The sequence below is a fragment of the Prunus dulcis genome, chromosome 1, assembly GCF_902201215.1.
Source record: "Prunus dulcis chromosome 1, ALMONDv2, whole genome shotgun sequence".
Lineage (NCBI taxonomy): Eukaryota > Viridiplantae > Streptophyta > Magnoliopsida > Rosales > Rosaceae > Prunus > Prunus dulcis.
Genome location: NC_047650.1, coordinates 33,881,677 through 33,907,681, shown reverse-complemented (window position 1 = coordinate 33,907,681; position 26,005 = coordinate 33,881,677). Strand labels below are relative to the sequence as shown.

General features: G+C 35.7%; 4 protein-coding genes across 9 annotated transcripts; all 4 read right to left on the bottom strand.

Moving 5' to 3' along the window:
- Positions 1 to 219: 219 nt before the first annotated feature.
- LOC117636232 (abscisic acid 8'-hydroxylase CYP707A1-like) lies at positions 220 to 3,419 on the bottom strand. The gene is made up of 9 exons (XM_034370718.1): positions 3,120 to 3,419; positions 2,693 to 3,014; positions 2,312 to 2,461; positions 1,975 to 2,223; positions 1,519 to 1,608; positions 1,352 to 1,430; positions 976 to 1,082; positions 757 to 875; positions 220 to 601 (listed from the first exon to the last, which is right to left on the bottom strand). Exons 1-9 carry the CDS (start codon positions 3,317 to 3,319, stop codon positions 502 to 504), a joined length of 1,416 nt encoding a protein of 471 aa, XP_034226609.1. The 5' UTR covers positions 3,320 to 3,419; the 3' UTR covers positions 220 to 501.
- Positions 3,420 to 12,067: 8,648 nt separating this feature from the next.
- LOC117615798 (coenzyme Q-binding protein COQ10 homolog, mitochondrial) lies at positions 12,068 to 14,833 on the bottom strand. Of its 2 annotated transcripts, none has more exons than XM_034344954.1 (4): positions 14,228 to 14,833; positions 13,736 to 13,931; positions 12,800 to 12,931; positions 12,068 to 12,616 (listed from the first exon to the last, which is right to left on the bottom strand). In XM_034344954.1, exons 1-4 carry the CDS (start codon positions 14,503 to 14,505, stop codon positions 12,494 to 12,496), a joined length of 729 nt encoding a protein of 242 aa, XP_034200845.1. In that variant the 5' UTR covers positions 14,506 to 14,833; the 3' UTR covers positions 12,068 to 12,493. The 2 variants fall into 2 exon arrangements, with proteins under 2 accessions (XP_034200845.1, XP_034200843.1); XM_034344952.1 differs by having other exon boundaries at positions 13,718 to 13,931; positions 14,228 to 14,816.
- A 620-nt stretch (positions 14,834 to 15,453) lies between these two features.
- On the bottom strand, positions 15,454 to 18,615 carry LOC117615443 (cold-regulated protein 27). 4 transcript variants are annotated; one of them, XM_034344525.1, is made up of 5 exons: positions 18,324 to 18,615; positions 17,514 to 17,717; positions 17,103 to 17,426; positions 16,454 to 16,566; positions 15,454 to 15,906 (listed from the first exon to the last, which is right to left on the bottom strand). In XM_034344525.1, the coding sequence occupies exons 1-4, from the start codon at positions 18,420 to 18,422 to the stop codon at positions 16,489 to 16,491; spliced, it is 705 nt and encodes a 234-aa protein (XP_034200416.1). In that variant the 5' UTR covers positions 18,423 to 18,615; the 3' UTR covers positions 15,454 to 15,906; positions 16,454 to 16,488. The 4 variants fall into 4 exon arrangements, with proteins under 4 accessions (XP_034200416.1, XP_034200414.1, XP_034200415.1 ...); XM_034344523.1 differs by having other exon boundaries at positions 17,123 to 17,426; positions 18,324 to 18,614; XM_034344524.1 differs by having other exon boundaries at positions 15,542 to 16,355; positions 18,324 to 18,610.
- A 1,697-nt stretch (positions 18,616 to 20,312) lies between these two features.
- On the bottom strand, positions 20,313 to 25,240 carry LOC117635561 (serine/threonine-protein kinase tricorner). 2 transcript variants are annotated; one of them, XM_034369868.1, is made up of 12 exons: positions 24,542 to 25,240; positions 23,896 to 24,070; positions 23,517 to 23,600; positions 23,155 to 23,396; positions 22,622 to 22,853; positions 22,246 to 22,410; positions 22,011 to 22,142; positions 21,587 to 21,700; positions 21,302 to 21,349; positions 21,115 to 21,193; positions 20,831 to 20,887; positions 20,313 to 20,742 (listed from the first exon to the last, which is right to left on the bottom strand). In XM_034369868.1, the coding sequence occupies exons 1-12, from the start codon at positions 24,730 to 24,732 to the stop codon at positions 20,684 to 20,686; spliced, it is 1,578 nt and encodes a 525-aa protein (XP_034225759.1). In that variant the 5' UTR covers positions 24,733 to 25,240; the 3' UTR covers positions 20,313 to 20,683. The 2 variants fall into 2 exon arrangements, with proteins under 2 accessions (XP_034225759.1, XP_034225765.1); XM_034369874.1 differs by lacking the exon at positions 21,587 to 21,700.
- Between the last annotated feature and the right edge of the window lie 765 nt (positions 25,241 to 26,005).

The window sequence follows — 26,005 nt, the reverse complement described above, 5'->3', positions numbered from 1 at the left end:
GGTGGTATTTAAAGTAAAGAGAATGTTGAGTTTAGTATTTAAGATCAAAGTTCCCAAGAAATATGATACTATAAATTTATAATGTTATTATGTAAAGAAGTAATGTATAGTAACATGTGTGAGCAGAGCAGCCATAGACAGAACACATACAGCAGTCATAAGAAAGAAAAAGAATAGAGGCGGGGCTTATTTAAGCCCATACCTTGGCACCGGACAAAATAACGAAATTTAAAAGGGCTCTAATTCAGTCCTCCATGATCAGGTTCTTAAATAGAATCGTGTGATACAACCGGAACTGGGCTAAATTAGTCCTATCCTGGAATGCTTGCAAATCCGGTGTAACAAACGCAACCATAGAGTACATTTGTTGAATGACAAAAATTTATAACAATATTAGAGTGAGGAAAACCAAAAGGAAAAAGAAAAAGAAAAAAAAAAAGTGCCTCAGCCCAAAACATAGACTATGAGAAAAAGTTAATTTTGGGGAGAGTGACAGCTCAGCTAGCAGGTAGATTTTTTCCAAAATTTGGCTGGGAGTCCATGGATAGGCACTGGGAATGGGCTATATTGAATCTCATTTTGGGATCCCACTACTTCCCATCTGCAAAAACAAAAACAAAAAAACAAAAAAATGAATGATTAGTGTCGTATCAACTTATTAATCGACAAAAACAAGGGATTAGCGTCTTATCAACTTATAACCGATTAGGAGGAGGGTACTGCAAGTCTGAAATTGAACATGAATTTCTATTATACCTGAACTTGGTAACCAAATGGTGCATCATAATCAGTAATTCTAGCTTGGCAAGCTCATTTCCTGGACAGGCATGCACTCCACTGCCAAATGGCATAAATGTATTCGGCTTTGGTGCAACCTGGGGAAACTCGAAAATAAATTTTAAATAATTTCAATTAAAAGGTGTAGAATGAGAGGGAGAACAGAAGGGAAATAGAAACAGTAGTCACCGTCCATACCTCCAATCTAGAAGGATCGAATTTGTGAGGGTCGGCAAAAAAATCAGGATTGTGATGAATGTTCCTGAACAAAGGCATCACCTTCCAACCTTTTGGAATCAAGTACCCTGTCACACATCCAACGTCAATCATATACCAACAATACATACACATCATTTTCTAGCTGGACAAATTCATTCACATATATATGTTTACTTAAAACTAGGGTTTGTGGTGATCATTAGGCTTGGGGTTGTCATTAGTATTGGGGTTTGTGGTGATCATTAGTATTGGGGTTGTCATTAGTATCTATCTAGCTTTATGTTTGCATTAGTCAGTGTGACGACTTTTTTTGAGGTCAATAAAAAAAATATTATGTAGTCCTATAATTACTTACCTTTATATTCCACATCAACCACTGCCTCTCTAAAGGCAAAAGATATAATGCTCGCCATTCTCAAACTCTCCAACACAACCTGAGAAAGAAGATACTCTATCATTCCATGAATTGCTGGCAAAATATACATTAATTGTCCCGTGAGACAGTGCATGTATATTCCATACCTTGGAACTTATTGGCATGTTTCTACTCTGTGCCCAGCTCAACGGTTGGTTGCCTTCTTCATTTGATTCACGAATTGCATCATGCTCGGCCTGCAAATTAGGCAACTTCATAAATATACATGTTGCAATTTCTTTTCAAAGATAAAGACAAGATATGAAGTGAAAGTGAGTTGTTCTAGAGCTAAGAGTATGGCTATAGCTGTATATAACTTGTCATATACACACACATATATATATATATATATATAAGGATTTCACTAAGGGAAGTTGCTGTCCAAACATGTGCTCGATTTCTGACCATTAGTGGAGCGTGGTCCTACTACATTTATTAATAGTGATGAATCATTCATGCATAAGCGACTGATTTTAGCACTGTAATATATACCTTTACTACATTTATTAATAGTGATGAATCATTCATGCGTAAGCTACTGATTTTAGCACTGTAATATATACCTTTACAGCCTCTAGAAGTTTGGGCTCATCGTGGAGGTACTTGAGAATCCATGTCATAACGCTAGCTGTGGTGTCTTGAGCAGCAAAAAGCACACCCAAAATATTGTCTGCAATTTGGTCATCAGTTAAGACTTCACCTTTTTTATCTTTAGAGTTTAACAAGCAACCCAATAGATCTTTTTCAAGTAGCCTCTTCTCCTTCCTCTCACTGATAATGTCGCCAAGAATCTCTCTTAGCCTCTTCCTTGCCTATTATACGAACAATTAATTAGTGTATCAAACACACTAAATAAATAAGATTTAATAAATATTTATAATAAAAACAAAAAATCCCTACCAATAAAGCCTTTTTGTATAATGTTCCCGGAATGTTTGTGGGAAAGGAATTGTAGCCTTTGTCCACGATGGTGTAGTTGTTGTTGAGTTCTTGTTTGTAATGTGCCTCCAAATGGCCAAAAGTTGCAAGTATACCCACTTGGAAAGAATACTAGAATCACTCAAGAAATATAAAATAAGTCGGTCAACATAAAAAGCATATATAGGCAAAGATAAAAAAAACTTTATCATACAAATAAATAAAGAAATTGTGAACAAAACTTTTTAGATACCCAACCCATTTGTTTAAAAACGGCAGAGTCAAAGAGCTTTATAACAAGGTGTTGAATTGATGATCCAAATATAATTTTGTGTTTGCATTAATAATAATGAATAAGCTCACCTTCTTCATTTCATGGAAGGTGTTGATGACTTGGCCAGCGCCCCAGGAGTCTGAGCCAGACACAGCTATGGCCTCAATATGAGGCACCAAGTTTCGAATAATGTCAAGGGAGAGAGATCCTTGGACTAGTTTCCTCAGCCTAATATGGTAGTCTCCTTGGTGAAAAAACAGTGCTGAAGGACCAATCAAACGTTCTTTGCTTTTGGGGTATGTGGGTTTGAACAAGTGAGCCTCAGTCACCAAAACGAACTTGGCGGCCTCGGGGCTCGCCAGCATGACACATGGACACCCGAGGATATGCGTCTTGAAAATTTCCCCGTACCTGAGAGTAAATAAAATAAAACCGTTCAAGGTTCGATTCCTTTCAATGTAATCATAAAAAATAAAAAATAAATACATACGGACATGAGAGAAAGCGAGACCTAACCTTTTTTGTTTGGTCGAAAAGAAAGTGTTTGGGTCCTGAGAATAGAGCTGAAGAGTTTCTCCTATATAAGGCCAACCCAATGACCCTGGAGGGAGCTTAGCCTTTTTCTGGGGCTCCTCTCTCTTGTCCCTTTTCGTGAAAATTAAAAATGAGAGAAGGGTCAGGAGGAAGATGAAAACGCATGTGAAAATTGCATCCATCTCTTTCACTCTCTCTCTCGATCTCTTCCTCTTTCTTAGTGAGAATGTTAAATGGTCAGTGGCTTTTTGTAGTAAAACCAGAGAGGACTTGTATGCTTTGCTAATTTTGAGCCACTGGGGGGAGAGGGGGGGAAGAGGCACTTTATATAAGCAGCATTGGAGAAAGAGGACACAGACACACAGGACAAAATTAAGGACAAGTGTCAATTAGAGATTTGGCGGTGCATAGGGTAACAAAGTACATAAAATTTATAACAGTAACACGACATTCACTCTTTCCACACATAATGTTTTTTTTTTCACCTTGCATTGTTTGTTTTTCTGTTCAAACCTTTTTTTTTTAACCTTTCTCGATTAATTTTCTCCCACCACACGTATCTATCTACTTTGATTTCTTGGATATGCTCAAGCAAATTAACGAACTTGAAACGAATATCATATGAAGAAAAAAAAATAGCCAAAAAGGAAAAGAATACACAAAGATAGAACAACCCAAGTTACTCCAAACTTGAATATATTGGATCTCATTCTAACTCGACAATGAATCTGATAGTAAACTCAATTGAATACAACACATATGGCATTGTCCAAGACATTTATAAAATGGGAGATTCACTATTATACCCAATATAGGAGCCTTAATTATTTAAAAAAACTTTATATGAAATGGACTTTAAAAACACACCCAAAACCCATTTACAATATAACAAAAAGGCTTTTCACTTCTTTTAAATTACAAAACTGCCATTGATTTCTTAAAATAAACCCAACCCAAAAACCTCATACAAAAGCTCAAATCACTCAATATGGCATCAAAGTAATTTAATAATTAAAATTAAATTCAATAGGGTCAGCTGTCTTTTTTTGAGTTTGTTTATAGAAATTAAATGGTGTAGAGTTTATTTATAGTTTTAGTGGTAAGAATGGGTATATGACTAAATATCTCTTATAAAATTGAGGAAAAATAACAATACAAACTAAAGACTTTTTTATTTATTTTATACATACGATATTCTAATTTAATCTAATCTAAACTACGGGAAGAGGGCTTCGAACTCTGGTGCACAGTGAGAAACACATATGCTATAGCCAACTTGATTAAGTTCATATCTACAAACTAAAGACTATTTAGATAAATGGGTTTTAAGAGAATAGCTTTACATTTTAACCATACATTCAATAGAAAAACTTAACAATAGTAAATACAATGAATTTGAAATAACCATATAGATTCATAGTAAATAATTCAATGTAGTACTATGAATCTGAACAAAACTTCTTTTTTTTTTTTTTCTTTTTTTTTGTCAATGTGAACTAAACTATTCTATAATTTCTCCTAAACTAGGTTCAATGAATCATTAATATCCTTGTATTTCTTCCTTTTACTTCCCACACAAATACAAACTTTGATTCCTTGTCAAGAGGTAAAATTACGAATTTGGTAAGATATTTGACTAAAGAACAAATTTACCATAAACATAAAAAACGAGTGGCATGCTTAACTTGGCCTTATTAATTAAAGCTTTCTTGATATTACTAGAAACGGAGTCAAATCAAAATCGAAGACAAAATTAAGTTATTGTAATTATAAAGCTATTTAAAGTTGAACCTACTTGATAGAATTTTTGGCTCTACCACTACTACTAGTATAGTAGTTAGTTTGAAATATTTACTCTCTTAGACAAGATCCTGAATTCAAGTCCTAACATCCGTGTAGTGTGTGTATTAATAGTGCCTAAAAAATTTGTTTCTTGACTTCGTGATAATTGGTAGTTTGGCATTGATCACAAAAGACAGAGAGAGCGGTCACATTAATTACAATTAAGAGAGTTTTATTTTATATTTTAAATATAAACAATAATCTAATTTAATTTAATTTACAAAAAAAATAGATATGAACTTGAGTGTGTAAGAAAACGAACTCGCTACCCTCATATGCTTTTCTCAAGAGGTTTACAAATACATATGAAAACCAAAAGAGAGTAAACCAATATTAGTTTGGATAAAATGTTTTGTCCATTTAAAATTAATGAATGTATTTTGGTGATCGTCAAAGTATGAATAGAAAGTAGTCAGAGAGGGGGAGAGGGAATAATCAATAATCTTTGGTGGGGACAGAAGAGATGAATAGCCGTAGTGGCATCCAGCTCATCTTTTTTCTAAAATTCTAATCATCTCTAACCTTCCAGATCAGACCACTCTCGTGGTCCTCCTGGATTCTCCTGGGGCTCACATCTTGCTTGAGATTATCAGGGCACCTTTCTTTCTATGTTAAAGATTAAAAAAAACTGAAAGAAAGACGGTGGAAAAATGAGTTAGGATTATAATTAGTTGGATGCAGGAAAACAATATTTTGTTTGAAGAAACTCTAGTGAGTACACTTGTTATTGAAATTTTAGATTTACACATTTTGTGAGCTTGAATTCAAGAGTGCCGAATAATACAAACGGTTTAATTTATTAAAAAAAGATGTTGATTTATAAATCAGTGATATCATGTTCGAATTTTCATGATACTTTCGTAGTGTGCGTGTGTGAGATATTTCCTCCCTTTTATAGTTTAGACAATTCGTTTTCTTCAACAACAAAAAAAGGGCGAGTTCGATTGGGAAATAAAAAATAATAAGAAATTAAAAGGATAAATTTTATTTGAGGTGAGCATGTGGAAGTCTGAATGGATTAAGGTGGTTTTTACAGCGTGAATCTCATTGACATAATAATTAAGCTGCAATGTACAATTAGCAAGTACCAGCCAAAATAGGGCTATGGACCTATAAAAACTTGGCACGATGAAGAAGAGGACAAGGTAGGCCATATGTGAGTACATATTTTCAATCATTTTGAAGGGACACACGAAAGATTCTCTCTCTCCAAATGGGAACCCAAATAGCATACGACCTTCATTTCCTTTCGGTAGTATATATATGACTAGTGTCAAACTTTGTTCATACAATGGGCGCAATTTTCTCACCTTATTTCTTTTAGTATGAATTGTATTTCAAGTTTTATAAAAACATAAAATTAGATTGTCATTCTTAAATAAAATGCTTTTTTTTTAATGTTAAAATTTGATTTAATTTTGGTCATTTTCTTTGTTAAATTTCATAAAGATTGGTCATTGGCCCATTACCAGCAACACTGATTTTGTTTCCAACTTAACCATCTACAAAGCCTAGTAAGTGTGAGATTTTATCAAAAAATGCATCGGTGATAATAATAGTATAATAATTCATTATATATTGTATTTTATTTAGTCAAGTTTCTGATTTGGGACTTATATTTTTCAACATGCCCCTTCACGTGGGCCACACTTGGAGTCAAGTCCACATTGGAGTCAATCATTTAAGCCCAACACGTGAACACTACGTATTATGTCAAAAGTATGAGTAAACATTCAAGCCCAACATGTGAACACCACATATTGGGTAATGGTAAAAGCCCAATTCAGGGCTGGTCAATCAACCCGCTCTGATACCATGTTAAATTTTAAAAAAGACGGGTCATTGGCCTACTACTAGCAACACCGATATTATCCCCAACTTAAGTACCTACAAATCCCAGTATGTGTGAAGTTTTATCACAAAAAGGCCTCGGTGATATTAGTAATGTTACTATTCATTATATATTATATTTTATTTAGTAAAATTTCGAATGTATGACTTATATTCTTCAACACTTTTGTTAATTATTAATACATAATATATTCAAGCATGTATATTTTTCCAGGTTCATTGTATGCGCCTATGTCTATAATATAGATCTAAATCTAAATCTAATTTGACACTTCATCAGTTTAGTAAAGGAAAAGCATGTTATCGAGGGATCAAAATTCAAATGTTCCTTTGGAAAATGAATAAGATGACTTATTTATTAATGTTATTTCCACTCTAAAATAAGTTTATCAATACACTTCTTCAAGTAAGCACACGTGACGAATGCATTAGGCTTTGTTGAAAAATGCTAAATCCAATTGTTAGCAACCAATATCAGCCTCATAATAGATTACAATACCAAATACCAATTATGTAGACAAAAGAAGAACTCTCACATAAAGAATTAGGGGTTGGCATCAATTCGATAGTACTGACTAAATCAGTCGATCTGAATCGTAATGGTCAATTTGATTTGATTTTGACAAAGAAAAAATCAAATAATTTCAAAATCAAACTAAACCGTAAATAGTTTGATTTGGTTTAGTTTTGAACTTTTGCAATCAACTTAAACCGAATCAGACCATCTATTTATATATTTATTTTATTTTAAACATATAATCTCATTAGATCAAAACTAGATATGGAGGTTGAATTCGAAGTTTTATGTTATGTTGCATTTAGGATGGTTTGATACGGTAGAAAATAATAAAAATATGTAGGAAATTATGATTTTTATTTTTATTTTGTAATTGGCCTAATAATGTTTAAAAATTGCAAAAGAAAAAAAGGAATTGGGCTTAAGTCTCAACCGTCTTAAATTGGTTTAGTTCAGTTTCCTCTATGGATTTTGTCAAAACTGAACCAAATCAAACGTGTTATTGTAATTAGGATGTGGATAATAATGACATAACATTAACTAAGAGCTCGTTTGGGAATGATTTTGGATTGGTCAGTAATCTTTTATAGAGAATCACTTCTCCATATAATCATTTAAGTAGTTTTAAGTGATTTTATGGAGAATCATATGAGAGGTGCTTCTCCCCAAAATCGCTTAAAATCACTTCAAGTGATTATATGCTTCTCCCCATAAGTAATTTTGGCAAAATGACTTCCAAACCAACCCTAAATAACCAGAAAAACTTGTATGAAAAGGGAAATTACAGTTTGTCATATATGAAAAAGTTATCATACGTGACATACCGTGATTGGCCAAAGATAGCAAAATAATGCTATCTCATTTTCATGTAAAATGTTTTTCCTAAATAACCCATGATGAGTATCTTAATCCAGAATGTGTTTCCTACGTTATTGGGTTCAAACCCTGACCACGTGCACGTGTAAGTAGGGCTGCTGTAGCTTGATTATGTATTTATCTGAACACAAGTTCGATACTGTCGCCTTCTCCGACAGGACTCGAATATATGCACCTCAATGCACGGAAACATTATGTCCAAATCAAAACGACGTCGACTGAGTGTTGGTCTCTGTCACTTTCAAGTCTTCACATGCTCAACAATTGAATTTGAAATACCAGCCAGCAACCTAGGCCTGCTCCAAAGTCTTTTGCCTGGTCTTTTTAGGGAAATGTTTGGCAAAAACCTTCAACGTGGCTATAATGCATGGGAGGATGGATACTGAGGGTAACACATGCACACGTGTCAGCTCCTCCATAACCATGCCTTTTTCAGATGTTGGTAGGTGTTTGATGCTGATTGGTAGTTCGTGGGAGAAGATCTTGGTGGAGATACTAGTAGGGTTCTCAAAATAATATGGGGCAGGTGTCTGCTTCTTCTGGCGTGAACAAAATCCACCATGCAATATTGTAGCAAAATCTTCAAAGGTATTGCTTAGAGGCACGATGAATGCGAACCATCCACCTAGCATTGCATTTTAGGCAGTGGGAAGCAATGCTACTTATGTGATGCGTTGAAGAAATGGGAAAGAAAACAAGTTTTAAGCATTAATTAGAAACTAAATTAAGCTGTTTCTACTTTTCCTTTTGTAGTGTACTTCTCATGCCACTTATTGCATATATTCTAAGCACAAGTTTGGTGATGAAAATAGTGGTGCCAATCTAATCAAAACTTGATTTGTATGGGTGCTTTAATCAGGTAATATTGAACACTGTAGCTAGAGAGTACACTTTACGTGGCCTTAACTTGAAAGGGTATAATGCGTTTTCGATTTCACGTAGTGCGTTAGATATGGCTGAGATTTCAAAAAATTCAAAATGTTATATCGTACTTATAGCTATCTTTTGGATAAGATTATCTTGCCAGACATATATCATGTTATCAAATCATGAATATGAATCGTATAAATAAACACTTTCTAACAAGAATCAAGATATATATAAGACTCAAATCCGACAACAACAATCTCACAAGATAACATCAGTTGATGAAAAAGGTAAATGTGTGGAGGACGTGCTAGGTTGATGGATTAGCTACCACACCCATTACCATGCACATGTGTGGCTAGGAAAAGACTTATCTTCATGGCTCCTAAGACCGACTTCTCTGTGGGGAACAAAGATTGTGTTTTTAACAATCACCCACTACCCTAGCTTATTCACCATGTACTAGATGGTGGCGCTAGAAGGATGTTCATGCACACACAACTATATACTTACAAGCTAACTATATATGAGTATGTTTTTTCGTCCAAAAAAGAAATATATGAGTACGCTTTTTATTCAAATTACTCAGCCATAAAAAGGACTTTCAATTTTAGTGCATAAATAGTATCGAGCGTGATCTGAGAGCAGCATAATTACGACATTGTTATCTATTATAGGAGATCTAGTCGAATCCAGGTAAGGCTGAAGAAAGAATATACTTGGACTGAAATTCATAGGAGGCATTATGGTGTGTGTCTTGAGCAAAAGTTGGGGCTATAGATATCAGATATGGACTACAGATTTGCTCTATGCATTGCATGCAAAACGATGAAGATTTTGAGATCTTCTTCATCCAACATCATCATAAATATATTTTCCCTGTCACTCGGTCGCTTCTTGGGTTGCATTGCATCAATTTATATATCTGCATCCATGCATACCTGCAGCAGACACAGAGAGAGAGAGAGAGAGAGAGAGAGAGAGAGAGAGAGAGAGAGAGAGAGAGAGAGAGAGAATAGCCGCACTCAAAAATTCACACCTCTAGCTAGCTAGCCTATATAGGCATGCATGCACTCTATTTTATATATGAATATTGTACCATGTACCTGAACTGTGGGTGATTATTATTTAATTGAACTCGAATATAATAATGTTGCAGTCCACAAGGAACATCCAGACGTTTTCTTGGCCTTTTATTCAAAAGAATCATGGAATGCGTGGACTATACTGTACAATACAATGGAATTATGTCGTATTTTCATGAACGAAATTCAGTTGAAAACCACTTGTACAAGCAGAAAAGTACTTTGTTTGCCTAAAAAAGAAAAGAAAAGGAAGATATATATATATATATTGTGTTAACGACTAACTAAATCTGCAGCTTTTGCATCTTTTTTGGTTTGACTTTAGCTCTATATGTTACATATATGTATCTTTCCCATTATGCTTATCTACATCTTCTATCCAACACAAGTCGGCAACCCTATCTTCTTCAATCTCTTTGAAGATCACAATGCAACAAGAAACAGTCATCACTGAGTGGATTAATAGCAACAAATAAAGTTTCTGATTCATCGTACCATCTGCAGCAACTTATGTGTATATAATATATGCGTGTACGTATATATCTCTCATGCGTTATTTGTTATGTTTATGCGTTACACAATGACTGATAAATGATGTTTTAGATTAATAAAAATAAATAAAGTTATGATTGATTACCCATAGATAAATCTTCTCCATTTGTGAAACACCTTTTTGGCAAGAATTGAAAACTGCATCATTGTACAATTATTGATAGTGAAGAAAAAGAAAGGAAAAAAAAAAAGATAGAAAAGAAAGTTGGATCATTGGATGCTTTAATTTTTTTGCTAACACACGGGAGATGCTATCTGTTGAGCAACCATCAATCAATCGGCGGTCGAGAAGATAAAAGATATTCTATGTAGCCAGCTGTGTTCATGTTTCCAGGTAGTCCAATTCTTTTTTCTTTTCTTTTTCTTTTGGGTCATGTAAATGAAATTTTGTGGTTCAGAGCACAAATTCATAGCTCCTCAACCAATGATAAGACGATCCTAGTGGGACCGAAATCAAAGTCTCAACATGCCACGTCACAATTCCAGCTGGCGAATCTCCAGAAGTGCTTGAATTATTGGTTAATTTTTGAGGTATTTAGGAATCTACAGTCTCCATGGGCTTTGGTTAGACTCTGACAACTCCTTACTGTCTCCACTATTATTCTTCTTCTTGGTAAAATTGATGGATCAAATCAAATACTTGAATTTTGCACAGTCAAAGTGGGCTCAACAACATCACCAAATTACTTCCATTATCTTTTTGATCTCTGTGGGTCATCACAATATCAAAGTGTGCTACAACCAGACGGCCAATGTCGGTTCGAATATCCAGATTTCTTACACCCCAAATGCCTCATAATTCCTAATCATTAGGTTTATTTGGTTTTCCTTCAAATTTATTTTCAAGCATATTCTTGAAAGTTTTGCTAACAATAATTCACCAGAGAAAAGAACCCCTTTTTAACCTTTCATTTTCTCCTTTGCGGCCACTCTTTACTTTTGGTTGTTATCTCAATTTCGTCTTAACTGTGTTTGGTCTGTCATGCCCGTTTCTCTCTCTATCTCTCTTCTCACGTCACCTATTAGAAGAGGAGATATATAAAGAGAGGGACCTATTAGAAGAGGAGATATATAAAGAGAGGGACGGCAATGAAACGGTACATGGTAAGTATTTCTCGTCATCCATGAGATCACCACCATTGTCTGCTTCATTGGATTCTTTTTTTTTTTCTTTTTTTTTTTTTGTGTGGATCCGTGTTGGTTTTATCACCACACAACGAGTTCCATGCACATTTCTGTGATATTGCTAAGCAAGCATGAACTAAAATGAAGAAAATTTCTGTCGACTCTACAGACCCATTACAAAAATACACCAATGCCTGGCAAGAATCACAGGTATGTAATGTAATAGCTGCTGATCCATATATGGGTGGTGGCAAACAAAAATGGACAAAAGACAATAGCTTTTTCCAATCTTATAGAACAAATGCATAAATGGTTAGATCATTGTTCACACAAGAAAAGCTAGCTTATAAGATAGTTTTACCACTGCAACATAATTTTACTATTTGGAGATGCTGCTAAAATGTTAAACTTCATCCCATTGAGTACATACACGTATGGAAAATTGGGATATAAGAGAAGAAATCCTCTGCGCCATGTGGCTTCAGCAGTGACACATGATCAATGGGACTCTGGGCAGCATATGGAACAAAAACTACCCAGGGGGAAATGAGGGACTGTTAATTTGAATTCAATTGTATTGCGGACTGCACTCCACAGAAGCTCATTCACACCTTGTTTTAATGGGTAAAAATGATCAACTATCATGCCCTTTGTCCATATGTATGTTCATGAATTGGAACTCCTGGTCCGTATATCAAACGGCATCGCTCATTAAATGAACCAACAAGCTTAGAGACCACCTCCTTAAAGAACACAGATGCCACCTGAGACAAAAATCATTGCAACATCAAAATGCTTGATCAGCAGTTCATCACGATTTTAAATTCCAATCCCCAAATTTCAGACCATGCAGGGTTCAGATAATTAATATGTGGTCCATCTTATGGCTGAAAAGTGATTGAATAATTGCCACAGAACACAGTTAAAGACTGAAAAAAGGACCTCACCTGTCGGTAAATTGGCGATCGGAACTTGAAATCCACCAAGAAATAAAGGTTGCAAGATCCAGGAACAGGTCCCGGATTGAATTCCCAGATGTTTATCAGATGATCGAAAAGGGAACTATTTGACACAATGGTCTAGAATTAAACAAGAAAAAAAGATTGTCATAAATAGGAATCAGAAAACAAAACCAAAAACAATAATAACAATGTAAAGAAACAAATTCATGCTAATAAATCAGTAAGAACCATTTTCAAATAAATGTATAGTTAGAAAAATAACATCAATAAATGATACAAGATACTAGTGAAAATCAAAATTAGGCCACCCAATGACTCACAAAAGAGACAGTACCGAAGTTAATCTTTAACACCACCACCACCAGCAACCTATTATTGTTCTTATTTATCAAGGTTTAACCGAAAGTAAAAAGTAACTTTTAGGAAGACTTCCATCAAAATTTTCTATCCCAAAAAGCATACAAACGCTGATACATGCTATGTCACTCCTAAGGACAATATCCATTTACATGCCACGTTAGTGCTCAACTTAAAAACTTCAAGTGTGCACCTTCAGTAGGTACATGGTCTTCATTCTCTAAAACCCAACACTGCCAAATGCACAATGTCTCCAAGCCCCTAAGTGTTTTAGCAACATAAAACCCAACCCAAACTCCTTAAACTAATCCAAAGAAAATCCTCACACTCCCCATTAAAATCTAATGTCTACCACGCATGGGCAACGCCAAACACTTGGTGTCACATACGGTCACACTTGTAAGACTCAGGTAATTCAATTTCAAAGTTATCCAGATCAGAAAAGATCACTTGTGAGCCATTGCAATACAATAGATTATCTGTCAGCAAGTAGAAAAGTGAGCAAACCAATGCTGAAGAAAACTTATAGAAAGAATCATACGAAACTTGAAGGAAAATGATTGCCTTTATACGCTTTGCTCTCTCTAATTCGACATGGGAAACGTAACTTTCCACCAGAAATTTAAAACCAATCTCCAGCTCAGCATCAAATGATCCATCCGGAAAGGTTTTGATTATGTCGGACCGCTGACACCAGGGGACAAAACCATGATACAAGTCTACAGCAGCAACCACATCGAACAATTGCTCTGGAGAATACCTAGAATCCGATAGTGCATCAGGCCATGCCTCTCCCATATAGTAATCAAAACGGGAAAAAGAGCAAAATAATGCAAAAATGAAACAGGGCATTCAAGACCCAATTTTTCTTTCCTGGTGGGCAATTAGCTTATGAAGTAAGCCAATGTAAAAAATTGTAATATTCCAAAGCATATCAGGAACTCCATTGCCATTGGATTGCAACAACGAATTCTAAATACAAGCAAAAGCATATAAAGTAGCTGAAATTGGGAATGATCAGAACGCAAGAAAAGAGTGAAATTGAAGCTAAATTACCCCAAGACGCGCTTCTCCTCATAAACTTTGGATAAAACACCGCCTTCTTCGCCGTCGCCGCAGCCGAGAAATTGCCTCCGTGACCTATAATTATAATCCAGTCGGGAATCGCCGGTCCACTTGTGGATCGACGATGGGGTTTCTATGCCCCCAATGTTACTAAAGCATCGAACGGGGTCGTATTTCCGGCCGGACCGGATCAGATGCCTCGGGCCGATTCTACGGGACAGTAAGGACCCCACCGCCTTCGAGGTCGTGCTCGACCAGAATGGCGGCATTGTGAATTTTAACGACTGGGAAACCCTAATTGAAAGCCCCAAATTTTTGGAAAGCTTGAGACGAAGGAAGCTGGGGAATTTTTTGAAAATCGAAATCCAAGGGGCTAGGGATTTACGTGAGAAAAGGAAGGCGGCGAATTGACTTACCGCGAAAGTCTCAGACGGCAAGGGATTAGACTCCGGGACTGGACCAAAATCGAATGATACGCATGCGTTTTCGGCTTTTCGTCAGGGTTCGTTTTTGATTTTTGGTTAATTGATCTCATGAATTTATTTTACGTTTCATCCTAAGAAATATGCAAATGAAATCTAGGTGGTATATTTACCTTATGAAAAAGGTTGATTACTTCAAGCAATTCTACAAATTATTATAATATTTTATAAAAAATAGGTAAGAGAGTGGAGATGATATTTTATCGTAAAAAATAAGTGAGGCTCAATATTCCCATTAATTTTGAAGTAATCAACATTGCCTTGTTGGGAAGACTATTTTGCCAACCCATTTACCTATTTCTCTGTAGCATAAAAATGCTTATGTGGCAAGGAAAATAAAGTTTGCCTACGCTTTTGTCTCATCCCTTGAAAATTAGAAAAACTTTTTTGTGACATAGATATCACTGTTTTTATATTTCCAATCAATAATGCAATGATATGTGAAAAAGTTATCCTACGTGTCATTGTGTTATTAGTCAGAGATAACAAAAAGTGATCTCCCAATTGCATAAAAGTCTCTCTTGAAAATGCTCGACATCAAAATATTGAAATAACCATCCATGACCCTAGATATCAAAGTAGTTGCCGTGATCAATTTGGAGGATTTTGGTTCAGTGTTTGACCGGAGGAAAACGTGCATGTATTGGTGGCGTATACACTCGTCTTTCTCCCAATATTAGCACACATGATTAGGCGATAATGTAACCACATGTCACATCAAAGTTTTGCACCTAATGAAAATAACTTGCTGCTTCTCATGCATTATCGAAACTCTTTTTTACATTCGACATCTCACGTACCTCGTGATTTAAAATTTTGCACGTCCTTAATTTGTAATCTTTTGTCACTCTAGAATTACACAAACCATCATTCATATTCCATTCTCCATACGCGTTCTTACCACATTAGAACTTATGTCTCACTTCCCACATGTTGTCCATCACAACTGTATCAGTTAAACTGTTAAAACCTCAGATCAATCTTGCATGTCACCCCAACATAAATACATGAACAATAACTTCTTAAACAGATGAATTCTGTTCTCCCCCCACACAATGTATATTGTGTTTGTGGCCCATCTGCAAAATCAATACAACTGTATACATTCATCATGGCTTAGTACAAAATTCATTGCAGTGAAGAAAGTCCCGATCTGCAGTAGAATCAACATGTCTAAACTCTGGGTTTCTGCCTCGCCAAAGAAAAGAGAAAAATGAGACACTACATTCCACCAGTACAGCAGTGCTAGAGCTTAGCAATGGTACTAACAATAATGACTAAAATGTGAGAACAAAATCTGTACAGGCATAATAACAGCACATTCTGCCGCCCTGTTCCTACTCTTGTCGCACTGATGCCACTCGTACTAATGTTCAAAACATATGAATAAATGCCTTGATTAATCTCTCTCTATCTCTATCCCTCTCTGACATACATGTGCAAGTATGCCTCTACACAACAACACCTTAAAACTTGGTCTCTAGTGTCAATATGCTGTCTCCATCCATTATTCATAGGTTAGAACGTAATCATACAATGCATCCATTGTCTCTTACAGGGTCCCCTTTCATCTAGCTCTAGAAATATTATTCTTAGTTACATCTTCAGGTATCAGCAGGCTTGCGCAGTGGAACAACCTAAAAGTGCAGATAAGAGAGAACAAAATTAAGACTCCATTGCCACATGATGGAGAATAACCTAAACTTGGTCTTAGGCATAAAGCATCGTACATTACCTGATCGTTATTTGCAACATCGAGTATAAGAGCTTTCATCCTCTTAGCATCACATGAACCAAGAGTTTTTTCTTCTTTGATATCTTCATCAACAAAGTTCTGGTCTGACACTTCTGCAAGCATAAAGTAGGATTTATGAATTTTTGGCAGCTAGAAGATATATTTAGAAGTCTTATTTCAGACAATTTTAGAGTGCAAGTACAAATTATGATCTATTTGGCCTCAACAGAATAGAATATATTCTTGTTTTGCAACACTGAAAATTAATCTCATGTACAAAAATGCATAAAAGAAATCCATCCACATCCAACTACTTCATCTGTCATTTTGTTTATAAGGTTACATCTTATCCTTTCAAATTCCAAATTTCCATAAATTACTCTAGATGACAGAATGGAGTTGAAGGGTAGGATAAAAGAAACAATACTGGATGAATGAGGCAGGATATTTCACTAAATCAATTTAAGCATTTGAAACTCCATTCAATCAAAATCCATGTCAGGTTAAAGTATTTGTTTCTTCTGTGTAGTAAAGACTGTCAACAGAGAGCATATAATGCAAGACAAGCACACTAAAACACAAAATCAATAGCGGGAGAGGAAAAAATCGTTGCAAGACACAGTTAGGCAAAATCTTTCAGCAAACACACCAAAATATAGCTGAGAGCACCTGTGTTGCCTCCAACCATATCCTGATGGCACAACTGAGAGCGAGATGCACGAAAATGCTTTGAACAAGTAGCTGGTGCACAGGGCATTTCCTTCTTCCCAATTGAATCAACTTCCTCACTTACAGATGCAACTGCTGCTTGGACAATGGGAGATTCAACTTCTTTGGTCTTGCAGGAAGATCTGAAGTGCAGCACCCACGGATTTTCCAGAAGATCACCACAAGATCCATCTGCCTTATTTAATTCAGCTTCAGCTCTTACAAAATTGATTTTCTGCCAGCAGCCACCTCGAAGTACCTTAAACTGCAACAAACAATTAAGTTCCAATTAATTCACATATTTATATAATACAATCCAATAGCCATTACAAGAAATAGATCAGACTAAAACCTGGCCAGAAGGGGCACGAGAATTGAACTGGGGTTGCCTCAATGATTTGGGATGCAAAAAACTTCCCTTTTGTGAGTGCCAACCCCGCGAATCCATTGAACTATACAACTGGTTAACAAATGATGCTTCCATAGATTTCAGGTACATACTGTGTTTCTCATCCGTCCATTCTGTAGACATAGTTTCTGTTGTGGCCGGAGTACCCTAATAAAGTTATGTACTATGATCAGAAATCTTTAAATCAGACTACACACAAATACACAAATACACACATACACATACATGTACATATGCATGTCTTTGCAGAAAACATTTCACCTTTGTTGCCAGCAAAAAAGAGGTTAAAAGTTGTCACTAAAGAAACAAAAAAAATTTAGACAACACCATCCTCTCAGTTTTTGAAACACAAACCATTTCATACACACAATATTACTTCCATAATAGTGCAAGGGAAGCATTGGCATTCCTATATTTCAATTATTCCCTACCAAATGAGCAACGCTATAACAAATATCAGTCATTATTTTCATGAAAAGAAAGAAGATAAAAAACCCATAATTTCTAATTAATAAAAGACGATTCCATTTTGATCATTACAAAAAAGCTTGTCAATAAGCCAACCCCATCCCTTCCAATTTCCATTAGATCCCAACCAAAAAATGAAAATAAATCACACAAAGTAAGCGTCAATTGGGTTTTTTTGGGAAGGGGCATGGAGAAACCATGTTCCAATTTTCAAAAGAAAGAAAAGAGAAACGAACCAAAAGATCAAAGTACGGATTTTTCTGCAAATATAGAGCAGAAAAGTACCAGGTCTGATGGAGGGTCCTCGTCCGGCGCAGCAAACTGGCTTGGCCTCTCAACGGTTAACTGAGAAATCTGCAACTCTCTCGCCCTGAAATTATCCATAAATTACAACGAAAATCCAGCTCTCGAAACTCTATGGCTTTTCAAAGGTCTAGAATTCAGGTGATCTAAGAAGAAGAAGATGGTTGGAATTGAAACGAAAGGGAATGAAGGCTTTGGAGGCGGTGATGGGAACAAAAGAATGGTACAGTTGTCACGCCTTTTACACGTGTCATGGGGCCATGGCGCTGCCACGTCACTCCCAGGTTTTGATGGGCGCTGTGGCGATGCCAAGATATTTATTGGAGCCTCCAAAATATCTCCTGTCTTTTGCCTTCGGCTTTGGGTTACGTGGCACCGCCCTTTAACTGTCACCTACGTCGCCTCTTCGCGCGCTCTTTTCACTTTCGGGTCGGGTTGTTGGCCCGACCCCTTTCGTGCCGTTTTCGTCTTTGATATTTCTTTTCTTCCTTGCAATTTCAGTTTAGAGGTACAAGATATTAGTTAATAAAAACAATTTTTTAAATATTCAAGTATCTGAATTTGGTGAGGTCCAATGAAATCACTGTGATTTATTAAAGATTTCGAAATATAGAAGAAAAGGACCTGTCGAGATAAAGAGATGTTGTCACTTTATTGATGGTTCTGCCTCACCAAATAATGAATTCCTTTTTTATTTGTTCGTTTAAGGAAACGGAAAGAAAAACATTTTTTTGTTTAGGGTCTTCATTCCAAATATTTAAGAGATATTTAGTGATATATTCATTCTTAACATTAATAATATAGATAAACTCTACACTATTGAATTTCTATAAATAAACCCAAAAAATGATAACTAGTTCTATTGAATTTAAGTTGGATTATTAAATTACTTTGATGCCCTATTGAGTATTTTGGGTTTTTTATTATGAGGTTTTGAGGTTGGACTTATTTTAAGAAATTGATTGCAGTTTTGTAATTTATAAGAAATTAAAAGCCTCTTTGTTATGTTGTAAATGATATTTGATCGTATTTCTAAAGTCCATTTCATATAAAGTATTTTTTATAATTTGGGCTCCTATATTGGGTATAATAGTGAATCTCCTAATATTTAATGGATATTTGAGGGTTTTAAACCTCTGTCCACCACATGAGTGGAGGTGGAAGAGCTCAACCAACTAAGTTATAACCTATTGGTGAAAGAAAAACATTTTAAAATTATTTCTTTGAGTTGAGTAGTTATAGTGTAGTTCAATAGTACGAACACATATTATAATATAAGTAGATATTTATTGATATTATTTTTTAAAAGAGAGAAATATACATCATGTCGTCCACTCATATTATAACATATATACAAACTACCACGTGACCTTATTACAATACCATTCTATAACTTATCATATGTGTCCTTTAGGTGTAACACAAAGAAGATAATATCAGAAAACAAATTATGGACAAAATATAAAGAAAAAACAATAGGAATTTAAAAAATGTGAAAGATGTAGATCGGCTAAGAAAATATCTTGAGTGGGTCCACATAATTGAGCTGCTATCTTGATCATACAAAAAATAATTTGGGAGATAATCGGGCTAGTCAGAGTCAGATCACTGTATGTCTCAGGTACAATGAATATCTATCCTAATTCTGCATTCTAGTATATTTATTGGATGAGAACTGCTTTACATCATTACAATTAAAAGCAACTTCATTTCGTCACCACTTCGATAACATTGGAGGAGGGGAAATGGAACACGAAAACTCGAGTATAAGTAAATTACATGGAGGGTTCGGAGATGCATGTATCAAGGTTTATTGGTGCCACGTGTAGTTTAACAATTGGTGAACAAGTAGATAAGTGATGTTTTTTTGGCTAGAACAAGTGGTTATAAGTACATTCGTTTTTTGTAAATTCAAATTCAAATTCAGGACAAAAGAAAGAAAAAAAAAAAAAATCAAATCCAAAGCATCCATAATGTAATAGATATTTCGATGATGTATCCACTCTGATAGACAAAACTGAATAAGATGTTGGTATAATTAATGTACAAATTTTCCTTGTACTAAAAATAAGGGAATACATATGTTATAACAAAAAACTCAGGAAACATAGGAGGGAGGGTAAGGTTGAATTTAAGAATGATGGTTTTTACAGCAGCAGTTATACATCAAGGCGTATTTGGGGTGGAGTGATAAAGAATACCACCCAAGATCATATCAACTTTAAGCTGACCTCTTTATTCATGTCTTCATGTTTACAACAAATCTTGCATAGCTTTAGCAACGGCTTCTGTTGCAGATTACGCGCCAGAGGAAAATAATAATTCTCGGTCCCTTACAATACTTAAATTTCCTGCTTCTGATCTCCCTCTGGTATCGCAGTTTCTTGCAAGTCAATTCTACCTGCATTAGCAGGAAGCAGAAAAGGTAAGGTAAAAGGAAGCCAGCTGCTGGTTGCCAGCTTGTGCTTGTAAAAAATTAATAAACGTACCTAATAAGGAAATCAGAGAAGGGGCCTTTGCAGAACCATTTGATCTCATGTCTGTACCTACAATGCATGCCCAAATTTTAAGTCTAGGAACAATATTTGCAAGAGGCGTGAAGAATAATGTGACATCTTCGTAAGATATGAGCCATGCTCATGTCTGAATTCTTTATTGTATAGAGCTCTCTTCATTTGTAATTTCAGATCATATGCCAATATGGTCAGACGTGTAATGAGAATTAGCATCAAAATTGATAAAGGAAAGCTATCTAACTGTAGAAGCAGCAGACCTGAACTTTCAAGTGATCTGAGGACATCTGATTTCTTAAAAGTGTATCCAATGAAATTGGTATCTTTCGACGTTAACATCTGCAATACCAAACAAGCAAAAGATATCACATTAGATCTAACATTAGAACAATTGCATAAGCTTCACACATAAACTTAAATAAATAGGAGAGAACATGAAGTCATTACCTTCCGCCAAGGTCCCACTGTTGGCATTGTAGATGGCGGACCCTCTACCTATAATAGGGAAAAAAGGGGGAAAAATTAAAAAAAAGATGGCAACTACTATCAACATGATTTGGCTTTGATTTAGCGAAAAATATGCTTAAAGATAGAAGTGCGGACCCAAAAAGATAGTACCAAGGCCTATTAAAAAAATACAATTTGCAAGAATATCAGCCTTTTTCATTCAAATAAATCATGTCCCACTAAAAAGATAGCAGATTCCAACTCATTGATTTTCAATTAACTCACTTCAGGAAACTTTTCAAAATTCTGTGTGTCCAGGTCTCCAATTACTGTAGGTTTATATGCAGCTTCGACTTCATACAGCCTGTCCCACTGAACACATCTGAACCATGGATGGGCCTGAGAAAACATTAGCTTTTAAGTGAACAAACATCGAACAAGAATATATTACAACATTGTGCTAACTGCTAACACGCATGAGTTAAATTTTTTTTAAGAAGAAGCATATGGTTATCTGGAACTTTAATAGTAGAAGAACCAGATGGTTATCTGGAACTTTACTAATGTATAGTACCATAACTATTTCAACACACCCACCAAGTCATTACTTTAATTTCTTATGTACAGTCACTACTATCACAAAAACAGTAGTTTTCTGAAGTTTTAACATACTTGTAAAGAACATCATAATTCTTTGAAACCTGGTTACCTTAATTTCTTCTGCTCCATGTGTCCCAAGCCTTGATTCAACGTCACATAACAAGTGACAGATCAGATCCTTTGCCTCATCCGAAATTTTTGGTTCGTCAGGAAATTTCAGGCATGTTCTCCAATTGATTATCTACACACACAAAAAAAAAAGCAAAAAAAAATGGTAATGTTATCTACTCTGCAATTATAAAGGATTGCGTCAAACATCTCATAGACAACCATGATGATATTACCTTGCGGCATGTGATCCTTGGGTCATCAGAGCAGAAGGGAGGATAGCCTACAAGCATCTCATACATGATTGCCCCTAGGGACCACCAATCGCACTCTATTCCATATCCTTTCTTGAGCAATACCTCAGGTGCCATATAGTCAAGAGTTCCAACGGTTGAATAAGCCTGAACAAAATGGATGGTCTTTGTAACTCAAAACATGTACAAATTAATCACTCAACAACTACAAAATTAAGAAGTTCGAAATTTCAAATTTCCAATAATCTAGGTAAGAAAGGACATCACTGCTTGATATGCATGGATACTAAATCTACTATTTTGGATGAGGATTTGAAGATTTGAGGAAGAGTTGATAAGAAAATGGGATAAATATTACCAGGGCACGACGATTACGTTTCCATTGTTGTAATTGTTCTTTTGGCATCAACCAAGGAACCTTATCACAGCCAGATTGTCCTTCAGTTTCAGATATGGATTCCTGGGAGGTTAAATCATCATTTTCCAGTAACAGTGTAGAATACTTGTCATCCAGAGGTTTACACAAGCCAAAATCTGAAAGCTTCAAATGGCCATTTTTATCCAGTATCAGGTTATCTGGTTTTATGTCCCTGTAAGAAGAACCCAGTCACAGCATATATAAGTTTACATCCTTTTACTTCGAAACAAGTACATTTTGAAAATTACACGTGTTTTCGTGTGTGTGTGTGTGCGTACGCGCCTTTTGTGTCTATGAATATGCTTTTCTAGAATAACCAGCAAGGAAACTCAAATGTGTACAACATCCAAATCATCTTTATATTGAACTAAAAGATACTATTCATTTATAAAATAAAATAAAAAGGAAATAAAATAAAATTTGTTGCTATTCATAAAAAATAAAAAAACTGAATTGGTGCACAATTGTCATACCTATGAATGTAGTTGTGTTGATGGATTGAGTGAATAGCCAGAATACTCTCTGCTATGTAAAAACGTGCAACATCTTCGGAAAGAGTATCTTCTCTCATCAATAATGTCATAATATCACCACCAGGTAAGTACTCCATGATAAGGTATAAGAAATCAGAATCTTGAAATGAATAATGAAGTTTTACAATGCACCGGCTATCAACTTCCGCAAGCAAGTTCCTCTCAGAACGCACATGCTCAACCTAAAAGGCGGAAATAAAATGTATTAGAATTATTAACAATATATCATGATGCACAATGATATGGTACATGGTGCAGTATCAGGACATAACCTAAAGTTCTTTAAATTAAAAAATTGTCACCTGTCCTCGGCTAAGCATCTCAGATTTCTTCAATTTCTTCATGGCATAAATCTCTCCTGTACCTTTAGCACGACATAACCTTACCTGCATTTGTTAAACACTTAAGAGATGAGTGTCATATTTTATATGTTACAACGTATATCCCATTTCTATATCTATATGATCAACAGAACTAAAACCATAATTCTATAATATACATAATACTATCAAAGCTACGTCAAGGGGCTTCACATGGTTCATAAAGCTAATACTAGAACTATCTGAACTGAATATAAAACCTTTTGTAATGAAAACTGGACAGAAAAATACCATGTAAGTGTGTTTATAAGGGAAAACAAAAAAGCTCTGTGAAGTAAAGTAACTCGATGTTTTTACATACCTCACCAAATGCCCCTTTACCAATGACAGTTAATTGCTCAAAATCATCAATTCCGATTTTACGTCTTTGCAGCCTCATGTATTCTGTTTCTCTGCGTTCCAATATCCTCATCATCTCTTCTTGTTCCTCAGTTGGTATCTGATCTTCTTGTGCTTTCCTTTGAAGTGCTCGGCGTCTAAAACAGAGAAATATGTAATTGAGTTGAGTTACAAAATTATTCTTGTTGTCCAAATTACAAGAAAGGTCTGCCCAAGCTAAATAGTCTTTCTCACAGCACTCACAGCAACATTGCTCAATATATTATTGCACTTAGCTATTTACTGGAACCGAACCATAAATGAGAACAATGGAAATTAAAGTTCACAGCTGAAGTTTCCTAATTACCAAACAGAAACCGTAAATAGCAAAGAAAAAAGGAAACTATTATTAAAAGGAAAAAATTGAAGGAAATTAAAATTGAGCATGGACACAAATGCAGCACATATAACACAATGCGTATATAGTAGCAGAACTCTATTCACCAACCTTCAAATTGACACAAATGATAAACGCACAAAGTTGAAGTGCTAAACAAGCTGGCACTTCAAAATTCGATCATAATTTGACCCAAAATCAATCGAAAACTTGGAAACGAATCAGAAACTACCTCTCTTTGCGATCCTGTAGTCCTTGTAGATAGTTCTTGTAGTGATTCTCAATGAACTGCTTCGCCGCCGCCGCCTTCTGCCTCGTCACCGGCGACGAAACCGACACGTCGGGACCCGAATCGAAGCCGCCGACCCGATCCGGCTTCAAGTTGAGAGCGCCGAGCCTCATCGTCCCATCGCCGCCTTCCATTTCTCCAACAACAAACCCGAGCAAATCAACCCCGAGGAGCCACAAAGCCAGATCAAAACCTCAATCCGTGAAGCATTTCAGCGACGAAATGAAGAAGCTTCGGCTGCAAGAATTCGAGGAGAGATCTGGCGAGCCAAGTGTTTGCGAAAATGACAGAGTAAGAGTGCAAGCAAAAGGATACTCGGAAGTATGCACTGGCATATGCGTAGTATATGTAAATAAAATCTCTATTTATATGCTTGGCTGGATAATATAAAATGGAAAATTAAAAATGTTAATCTGTTTTGCTTTTGTTTTTGTTTTTGGCTTTCTAGGGAATGGAGTGCAATCGACGCCATCGTTTTTCTCGCATGAACTGGAATCTCGGAGGCAATTTTTTTATTTAATTATTTTTCATTTCTGACTTTTTAGAGAGAGAAAGAAAGAGGAGAGAGAGAGAGAGACAAAAAAGGACACTGTATTGGTGGATGGCTGTGTCGGCGGAGATCTATACATTGCAAATTTAACAAGCAAAAGAGGGTTGTGAATCTGAATTGGCTGTACTGTACGGGTTTCGATCCGATGCGTTAGACTTACGTTTCGAGCCTGGACTTGCTGGGACCGTGTCGTGTTAGTTTGTGCCGGTCTGCGTTTTGGGATTTGGATTTAGGTGACCCGTGGTTTGATCAACTTCTCGTGGTCCCAGGGTCAAGGCGCTGAAACGTGTGCGTCACGAGGGGATCGTGTGTGGGAGTCTGATTGGTTTGATCATGACCGTTGGATTATGATTGGACTGTTTAGAAATTAAAAAATCATTACCATTTTGTGCATTTAATCATGATTCTAATTGTTAGAGCCAGCCACTCAATTGTTTGTTTTTTTTTCCTTCCTCCTCAAAGTGCGAAGAATTCTCACTTTGTATGCCCATTGGGTAATTAAAAGAGAAAAGTTCCTTCATCCAAAAAAAAAGAGAAAAGTTCCTTGAAAGGTGGTCTATAGTTTATCACTCATAAAAAATAGTGCATGCACCAACTTTGCCAGTTTTAGCCATTACTTTGCCCTTTGATCACCTTAGAAAATTCTTCGATTATGGTTGCAAAAAGGGCCAACAGCCCTAAGAAAACCTTAGAAAATCCATATGATTTTCTTTGCAATTTTCTCATCTTAATATTGTAAGAGGTTCTAAGTTCGAATCCTCTTTTTTTTAAAAATTGCAAGATTTCATTGTTAGACAATTAAACGTAAACTCCAAAAGTGTGGTCAATTATTAGGACTTGACTAATAATAATTGCTG

Coding starts and splice junctions, on each gene's coding strand:
- LOC117615443 (XM_034344522.1), bottom strand. CDS start 18,422: ATGGATAATTTCAGGGCGAGAGAGTTGCAGATTTCTCAGTTAACCGTT. Junction 17,718..18,323: donor AGGACCCTCCATCAGACCTG/GTACTTTTCTGC, acceptor TAACTTTATTAG/GGTACTCCGGCCACAACAGA. Junction 16,567..17,122: donor TATGGTTGGAGGCAACACAG/GTGCTCTCAGCT, acceptor TTATGCTTGCAG/AAGTGTCAGACCAGAACTTT.
- LOC117615798 (XM_034344952.1), bottom strand. CDS start 14,505: ATGCCGCCATTCTGGTCGAGCACGACCTCGAAGGCGGTGGGGTCCTTA. Junction 13,932..14,227: donor GAGGAGAAGCGCGTCTTGGG/GTAATTTAGCTT, acceptor ATCGGATTCTAG/GTATTCTCCAGAGCAATTGT. Junction 12,617..12,799: donor GATCGCCAATTTACCGACAG/GTGAGGTCCTTT, acceptor TTTTTGTCTCAG/GTGGCATCTGTGTTCTTTAA.
- LOC117635561 (XM_034369868.1), bottom strand. CDS start 24,732: ATGGAAGGCGGCGATGGGACGATGAGGCTCGGCGCTCTCAACTTGAAG. Junction 24,071..24,541: donor CTACAGGATCGCAAAGAGAG/GTAGTTTCTGAT, acceptor TCTCTGTTTTAG/ACGCCGAGCACTTCAAAGGA. Junction 21,350..21,586: donor ATTTTGAAAAGTTTCCTGAA/GTGAGTTAATTG, acceptor TCCCTATTATAG/GTAGAGGGTCCGCCATCTAC.
- LOC117636232 (XM_034370718.1), bottom strand. CDS start 3,319: ATGGATGCAATTTTCACATGCGTTTTCATCTTCCTCCTGACCCTTCTC. Junction 1,083..1,351: donor GGTTGATGTGGAATATAAAG/GTAAGTAATTAT, acceptor GATGTGTGACAG/GGTACTTGATTCCAAAAGGT. Junction 602..756: donor CATTTGGTTACCAAGTTCAG/GTATAATAGAAA, acceptor TTGTTTTTGCAG/ATGGGAAGTAGTGGGATCCC.